A 9,292-nucleotide genomic window follows, 5' to 3' on the forward strand; every position below is an offset into this window, starting at 1 on the left:
TGATAGTCAGATAATCAGATTTTTAATTATTCACACACCTATTTATTATATCCAATGAGCACATGAGGCTGTTTATTTGTTGATGTAGCGAGAATTTTTTATTCCTGTATTTGTGATCGAATATACCTAAATTTAATTTGAATATTTATTTATATTTTATGTTATACGCGATTATTTTTTATGTTTTATATTTTATGTATTTTATTGTTTTTGTGTATTAATTTATTGCTTATTTATATTATTATTATTATTATTATTATTATTATTATTATTATTATTATTATCATTTTTGTTATTATTATTATTATTATTATTATTAAGAGTAGTAGTAGTTGAAGTAGTAGTAGTAGTTCACTATTTTTTCCGTTATTCTAAGGTAAAGTTTATTTTGTATATACATAAATTTGCTATTTAACTCCCGTAGTTAAATAAATCGAGGTTTTTTAACATTAAGTATAGCTAATTTCACATTCAAACATAATTTACACGGGTCATCTAGGTTTCTGCATCTTCTGGCTTGCCGTACTATTTTTACTCTACTATTGGTACTCGTATAAATTGTAAGTTAATTGTTCTCTAGTTCTAGTTACACTATTCGAAAGATATATAAGAGTATCACTTCAATTTCTTCGGCTGCCTCTCGGTATATTCCCATACTATCACGGAAAATGCATGAGTTGTAGATATTGCAAGACAATATCCATATTGCATATCACAAAGTACATAGAGGAATACATTTTATTTATGAGTAACAAAGAAGCTCGGCTCCCTCTGCCGTGCTAGAAAATTACACACTCAAGAGCACCCTATATATTTACAAATCAATGATTAGACCGTACATGGAGTATTGTTGTCATAACTGAGCTAGGGTCTCTACTACTACTTTAACACTCTAAGACAGCGTCCAAAAAAGTCTAATACGTCCCCCACTGTCGTCCAAGCTCAAACCATTATCACATTGTCTCAATGTCGTATAACTGTGCCTGTTTTTAAAGGAATTTGATGGAATTAGCTCTGATGGATTCTTGACTCATGTGACTTTTCGGCGTGTGTATTTCCAACTAAGCCAATAAGCAGTAAAATCCTAACCCTTCACCGTTGAAGTCCGTGGATTCCAAATGCATTCTACTCTAAGAGTTTTTTTCGGACTGCTAGACTTTGCAATTCTTTTCTATTTTCGGCTTCTCTGGTTGTACTATTCGGCTGAAATTTAAATGAACAGAAATTTCCATAGTCTCTTTTTAGACTCTAAATAGAAGTTTATTTTATTAAAAGCGGCAATATACCTTGTTTGGAGTCCGAAAGAGTAAAATGATGCATCAAAGTCGTTGCTTAACATTGTTTTTTAAAGACGATATTCATATATGGATGTTAATATAAAGTATAAAAGAGAATAGTGGTTCGCTTGCAGCATTTATATATATATATATATATATATATATATATATATATATATATATATATATATTGATATCAATGTTTATAAAAAATGTACTTACGGCAATAGGCTTCATCAGTGGTGCGCGTATAGCTTGGTGTCGATCAAGAGCGACGACGATAAGCATATTGGTGCTTGCCATCATGGAAAAACTCTGTGTGAACTTAATAAGCTTGCACATAAATGCACCTGCATGCCAATCCCTGTCAACATATTCCCAAATGAGTTGTGGTAAGCATCCAAATAATATCACGGACAAGTCTGCGACTGACAAGTTCAAAATAAAAAGGTTTACTCGAGATTTCCATCGTCGATTTAATCGCATCCACATAAGCATTAGGAAAGTTCCAATGGAGCCAATTATTATAATTATGTACAAACTAACCAGTCGGATCGCTTTTGAATAAGATTTGTCGTGGACGCTTTCGCTTGCTGGCTCTATAGTAAATATTTCATCGCTTGTGCTTGTGGCGAATGGTTCCGCCGTCCATTGTGGTTGCATTTTGGAAATGTTTAAAGCTTCCATCTTTGACAACAAAGCTTGAGTATTTTCTGAAATAGAAAATGAATTAGTCATTATACTTATATATTTCTATATTTAGAATAAAATAAAATATATATATTCCCGTCTGTCAAATTTCGGACAAAACTACTGTAGCAATTAGAAATCACTGTGAATTCTTCAAAAGTTAGAAGAAGAGAGCCTACTACCTGGCTGCCGACTTATATGAAATATTAACTTTTCGAATCAAAAGCTACTGACCTATGACATATAAAGGACCTGATATCATTTGAGAAGAAGGTTTACGACATATAATGCTAATAAGCAATCAAATTATAGATAATTCTTATTTTCATTAGATGCTATTGTTTACCATTATATCTATTGCGAGATAAAGATACTTTTGTTTAAATTAATATGTTATTCGCAGCGTGTTTAAAATAATAATATAAACAAAATTAATCTGAAATCATTTTCATTTCATAAGTTGCAATGTCCTCAATGTATTTGTTCCAGTTTATGTTGCAGGTGAATGTTAAGCCTAGAAGTTTGAACAAACAGTTTTAAGATAGGGTGTTATTAGTCATGGCTATCATGGAATAATTCATGAAATTGTTTAAAGAAAGACGTTTAGTCTTAACGTTAAATGCTATTTTTTTACATGGGGATCACTAATTATCAGTCACTCGGGGATAAGGGTTATTTTTTGTACAATAATCAATGGGATAATATCGTAGTAATACTTGGTATTGGAGATTTGATAAAGCGTCTTACTTAAGAGGGCGATTTTTTTTTTTTAAATTCAATTTTCACCCCAAACAAGGCACAGCGCCACTTTGAAGCAGGGGCTACTATCAAGGACTTAATTAGCGGGGTCATTATGAAGGGAGATGAGTAGAAAGATGTTTGTTAACATTACACTTGAACTTCTGCATATCATTGCAGTTGGGAAACCAGAATCCCGGAAGGGAGTTCCAAAGACCCGCAGTTCTGGGGAAGAAACTATTGGGGTAAAAGGCTTTCTTGCACCTAAGGATCTCTACTGTAAAGGGATGAGACTTAGTAGCTTGTCGGGTTTGCCGGGGGTAGTTACGTCGGGGAGGTACAAGTGTTTGCAGTTCGTCAGAGCATTCACCATTGAAGTATTTGTAGAACAGGCAGAGGGATGCAACATCTCGTCGATGGGACAGAGGCTGAAGCCTAGATGACAGTTCAGGACCTATCAGGTTGGCGACTCTCTTTTGAACCCTGTCCAGGAGCGAGAGACAAGCAGCAGATGCACCAGCCCAGATGTGACAACAGTACTCCATACATGGGCGAATGGTTGCCTTATAGAGGTATAGGATACTGGCAGGCGTAAGTAGTTTTCTAGCACGGTAGAGGGAGCCAACCTACCTTGCAGCAGCCGTGGCAATGCTCTCAATGTATCTATTCCAGTTCATATTCCATGTAAACGTTAGGCTGAGGAGTTTAAAAGAAGTACTTTCAGGTAATGTGTTCTTGGCCATTGCTATTGGTGGTAGAGAAGGTTTCTTGTAGTTATTGAAGGAAACAAGCTTAGGATTAGCAGCATTGAATGTGACCAACCATTTTTGTCCCCATTCCACTACGGATTGGGGGTCATCCCCTAGTGTTTCTGCCATTTCCTTGGATATGTGTTCATTTGTTTTCCCCTCATATCTGTTATAGAGAGTGGTGTCATCGGCAAATATACCCATCTCCAAAACAATTTTATCAGGGAGGTCGTTTATGAATATCAGGAATAATAGAGGTCCAAGGATAGACCCCTGAGGTACTCCCGCATTTATGTCGTATTGTTTGGATGTACGACCGTCGAGGACAACTTTGATTTTTCTATTACTTAAAGAAGGATTTAATTACATTATGAATTCTTCCAGTGATTCCATATGATCTAATTTTCCTTAGAAGACCATCGTGCCATACCCTGTCAAAAGCCTTAGATATATCGAGGGCCACCGCTCTACCCTCCCCTGTTTTATCCAATGAACGGTATATACATTCAGAAACTACAGTTAAGATATCTGCTGTTGAACGTGCTTGCCTGAATCCATATTGTTTGTCAGTCAGGAGTTTAGCAGCTGTTAGGTGCTGAACTAGGGCTTGATTAACTAAGGACTCAAATATTTTGGCGAAAAGCGGAAGGAGGCTAATGGGGCGATAATTTAGTGGGTCAGTTCTTGAAGACTGGTACCACAGAGGCGGTTTTCCAGCAGTCGGGAAAACAAGATTCGTTAAGGCATTTATTGTAAAGTTTGGACACAACTGGAGCAACCTCGGCAGAGCATTTTTTTTAATAGCACAGCCGGGATGAGATCTGGTCCACATGCTTTTGAGGTGTCTAGGTTTTTTATAATAGCATGTAACTGAGAAGGGGTGATTTTCAAATCGTCTAGTGAGGTGTCTGTTCGCAGAGGAAAATCAGGGAGTGAGTGGTGTACCAAGTTCATTGTGGAGTTTGAGGCAAACCGACTGGCAAGCAGATTAGCCTTGTCAGTTGCCGTGCAAGCAACCTCATGATCGTTTGATAGTGGGGGAATAGTTGACTGTCCATTATTTACTACGCTGTTGTAGATTTTCCAAAAATCCCGGGTTCCTAATTTCTGTGCTTCGATGCGTTTTCTGGTGGTTTCAGAGTAATCTGTCTTAGCTGTCTCTATCACTCTCTTACAATTATTTCTAGCTTCTATAAACTTCTGTTTATTTGAGCTGGACTTACGTCGGTTGAATCTGCAGAACGCATGCTGCCTTTGACAAATGGCAGCTGCACAAGCAGAAGTAAACCATTGAGGGGGAGTGGGGCTTGCTATAGAATTTCCGTGCGGAAACATGTGCTTCAATAGCAGTTTTGAACCATTCAGTGGTCTCATTTGCACACTGTTCCGCTAGAAGAGTAAAGATATTTTGCCATGGGGCATCTCTGATGAGCTCCCTGATGGTTTCCCAATCAGCCTTTTTGTAATACCTCGTTGTTTTGAGTAGTGGGTCTTCAGTTTTAGGGCAAGAATTTAGGCTGATTTCTACCATTTTCACAGCGTGATCAGCATTCCCGAGTGGGCTGTGGGCATTTGTTGTACAGTCATTGGGAACCGTTGTCAGAAAGAGATCTAGAAGTGAGGCATGTTGATCTTGCTGGTCTGGGAAACGTGTCGGAAATGTAACCAACTGAGATAGGGAATGGGATATAGAGAAGCTATGTGTTGGGCTACCAGCTACGTCTGTGTGATTAGAGAATCCTAGCCAGTTATTGTGGTGGACATTGAAGTCACCAAATACATGTATTTGTGCGCTAGTATCGATGGAGAGTGCTATATCTATGCTGTCTGAGACTTTGTTTATTAGGGTACAGTCTTGGTTTGAGGGAGAGCGGTAGAGAAAATACAAGTAGCTAATATTCTGTTGCATATTTAGTCTTAAGCACATAAAGGCCTGGTCCTCTGATTCTAGTTTTATTTCTCTAGTCAGGGGGAGGGTGTTACGAATATAGACTCCAAGTCCATGAATATGTCTGTCCGAGTCCTTACGGTAGAGTGGGAAATTAATCAGGAATTTGTCTATGTTGGACTTGAAGATATCCAAGTTGTAATCAGGTGGGAAACAGTCAGACGGAAGAGAATTCCACAGGCGGGCACTTCTCAGAAAAAAGTTATGTTCATGGAATCTACGTTTTGATTTAGGCACAGATAAAGAGTGGGGAAATTACTGACAGTGGTTTTAGCTAGACGTGTGTTTATCATGAAGGATTGGCGAGGGGGGACCAGAGATTTGAGCTCGGACGAGCACTTGCCATGGAAATAACGATAAAACAAAGACAGGATCGCAACGTCTATTCTGTGGGAGAGGGGTTGCAGGGAAGAGAAGAGAGCATCCCCCACTAAGCCACGAAGTCTATTTTGTTCTTTTTCAAGGCAGGATGGGCTGTTTTGTAAGCTCTAGCCCATATATGGCAGCAGTACTCCATCCTTGGACGTACTTGGGTTTTATAGAGATAGAGAATTGCATTAGTAGTGAGATATCTTCTGGAACGGTAGAAGGATCCTACCATTTTCCTAGCGGCCCGGGCAACAAACTTTATATACTTGTTCCATTTCAGATCAGGAGTAAAGGACAAAGCTAGGAGCCTGTCAAAACATGAAGCCTCCCCAAGAGGTGAGCTATCCATTTCAATTGATGCTAGATGAGGAACAGAGCGTTGATGATGTAAAGTTAGGAGCTTGGTTTTCGATGTATTAAAAGTAAGCAGCCATCTCTTCCCCGACTGAACGACGCGCTCAAGATCAGAGGAAAGAGAATAAGAGAGAGCTTTGTCATTTACGGCTTTTGATGTGTTGCCGTAGATGGTCGTTCATCAGCATAGATGTCAACGAATGAATTAAGTACGTGTTTTGGGAGATCATTGATGTAGATCAGGAAGAGAGTTGGGCCCAGGATGGACCCCTGGGGGACTCCAGCATTAATACTGTGGGCCTGTGATTTCTGCCCATCAACGACTACTCTTATGAAACTATCAGAGAGAAATGATTTAATTATTGAGAAAACATTTCCAATTATACCGTAGCTGGAAATCTTGTGAAGTAGGCCCTTACGCCAAACCTTATCGAAGGCCTTTGATATGTCAAGAGCAATTGCCCTAGAAAGGAAGCCTTTGTCGAGAGATTCACTAATCCTATGAGACATAACTGTTAGCACATCTGCTGTAGATCTAGCAGAACGGAAACCATATTGCATGTCACTAATAATGTTATTTCTGCTGAGGTGGTTGATTACCTCTTTATTTAATATTGAATCCAGTAACTTACTCATGACACACAAGAGACTTATTGGTCTGTAATGAGAGGGAGATGATTTATCACCTGAGTTCTTAAATACAGGGCATACTGACCAGGTTTTCCAGAGTGTTAGAAAGCACTTCTCCTTAAGACAACGCTTAAACAGTTTTGTAAGTATGGGGGAAAGTTCTGGTCGATGCTTTTTCAACACTATCATTGGAATGCCGTCTGGACAAGTTGCTTTACTGGAATCAAGGTTCTTGATTAGTTGGGCGAACTTGTGCACAGATATTTGTATGTTGGATAAGGTGTTGTCTGTTGTAGGAGGAAATACAGGGAGTTGATGCCCTCCGTCATAGAGGGTAGAGTTAGCTGCAAAGTCCTTGGCGAATAGTTTGGCCTTGTCTGATGCTGATGAGATGACCTTAGGTCCATTGATGATGGTTGGGATGGAACACACGCTTCTGCTCAGGATCCTGTTTGCTATTTGCCAAAACTGGTGGGAACCAAGCCGCTGCTCAGCTACTTTGGATTTGACGGACTGAGCATATAGCTATCTTGCATTTTTTATTACTCTTTTACAGTAGTTGCTGGCAGTCCTGAAAGCAGCTTTAGTCTCAGTGCATCTATTACGTTTGTAGCTATGAAAAAAGTGATTTCTGGGGAGAACCATGGCTGGCTGTTAGGTTTTTGTTGGCATTTTTTGGATGGTATGAATCGGTCTATGCCTACAATTAACCATTCGGTAAGGTCAGATAACTTAGACTTTTTAAACATGTCTGATACTATAGAGGATACATCCTTTTTAAACATGGAATGCAGAGGTAGATCAGATATGAATGTACGGAAGCTATCCCAGTCAGCCATAGAGTATCGATATACAGTACGGTGGAGAGGTACATCTGAAAGCATTGAATTTCATTTCTATCTTAACTGATACAACCATTTGATCGGAGGATCCCATGGGAGATAGAACGGAATATGAACATAGCTCAGGGGAAGTTGTGAGAAAAAGGTCTAGAAGGCTTGCATACTGATCAGTAGTATCGGGCACACGGGGGGGGTTCATTAACAATCTGAGAGAGGTCATAGGCAATGGAAAAATCATGATGGAACGTCCCCTCATCATCTGTCTTATTTGAGTGGGTCAGCCATTCCACATTATAGACATTGAAGTCACCGCAAATGTGAAAGGATGAGCAGACAGGACATGGTCTAATTTCTCAGATATACTCTTAAGGACAGTTACCCCGCTGTTTTGGGGGCGATAGAGAGCAAATATGAATGAGGTGGTGTAAGCATGTGCAAGCCGGAAGCACATATAAGGTAAATTAGGGTCTTCTCTGGAGATATCTCTACCACACGGGAAGCCATCTTTAATGTAGCCGAATATTCCATGCCCATGGCGATCTTGGGGGTCAGATTTAGATGTTAAGTTAGAGTATCCTTTTATTATGAACTCATCTCGAGAAGTGGTCGACCCTATGCCAGTTTCGCTTAGAAAGAGTAAGTCCGGTTTCATCTGTAATTGTGTTTCAACCTCTGGAAGGTTGGAACGTAGACCCCTGGTGTTGGGGAAGGAGACATGGTAGTAGGTGTCTACGTTGGAGGATGGGGTTCTAGGTTTATTCGTGTTTTTTTTTTTTAGATATTTCATGTTGAGTTTTTGGGGTTTGTGGAACAGGTCGATAGACTTGGTTAGAGTAGGACAGAGAGGGAAAATAAGAGAGAGAAAAAAAGGAAGTTTTTTTTGCACATGATAAGGTAAAGCCGTAAAAATTACCCACTAGTATGTCATCGAGAGGCCCTACCAGAAACTTCTACATGGTCCAGAATCCATTCACCAAATGGCAATACAGCAGCCCCAGTACTTTACACCTGCTGATAGGACCGCCCTCTTAGTGGTTAACCAAGGTTCGGGTCCCTGACTATCAGGCGGGTAACGTCAGCCTAGATGAAACGTTTATCTCCAGCACCCTTACTAGTGACGTGGCCACAAAGATAGACGTAGAAACAGAAAAATTTCCGACATCTCAGGTTACTTATCATGAAGTATTACCGACTTGAAAAATAGCTTTTTCTTCACCCTTTGTCAGAAAAATCACTCATTGGAAATGAGGACTGAGGGACAAAAAAAGGAGAAGCGAGAGTTACTGGAGCTGCCGATAACACCACCACAGTGTATTTTCTACTCTCCATTTAAAAAAAATAAAATAATAAAATAAATAAATAGAGAAAAATAAAAATAAAATAGAAATGTAAGGACTTATTAATATCTACTTAATATAAGTCCGTTACTCCGTTCTGAGTTTAGGAGAATATTTGGAAATAATTTTCCCTTACATAGTTATGCGTAAATATATATCATCTGTTTATGGCCAATTCTACTACAGACCAGTGATCGTTTACTTAGGATTCTACATAGCCTTACAGATGTGTACATCCGTTCCTCTATTACGTTTAATGTAGAGCCTTATATTAATTAGAAATACTCATATGAGGCATGCTCTTTAATAGGAAGGTCGTTTATGAATATCAGGAATAATATAAACTAACGATCCACCC

The 9,292-nt window shown here is 39.1% G+C and overlaps 1 protein-coding gene across 1 annotated transcript in view; it reads right to left on the reverse strand.

The window, feature by feature from the left end:
- LOC145288111 (cardioacceleratory peptide receptor-like) overlaps positions 1 to 1,985 on the reverse strand; it is a 115,231-nt gene extending 113,246 nt beyond the window's left edge. The window contains exon 1 of the mRNA XM_080136171.1: positions 1,500 to 1,985. Coding sequence (XP_079992297.1) covers positions 1,500 to 1,964 — 465 coding nt within the window. The 5' untranslated portion in view covers positions 1,965 to 1,985. The remainder of the gene's footprint in view (positions 1 to 1,499) is intronic.
- Between the last annotated feature and the right edge of the window lie 7,307 nt (positions 1,986 to 9,292).

This window comes from Euprymna scolopes, chromosome 11 (genome assembly GCF_053919585.1).
Source record: "Euprymna scolopes isolate OS-2025 chromosome 11, ASM5391958v1, whole genome shotgun sequence".
NCBI lineage: Eukaryota > Metazoa > Mollusca > Cephalopoda > Sepiida > Sepiolidae > Euprymna > Euprymna scolopes.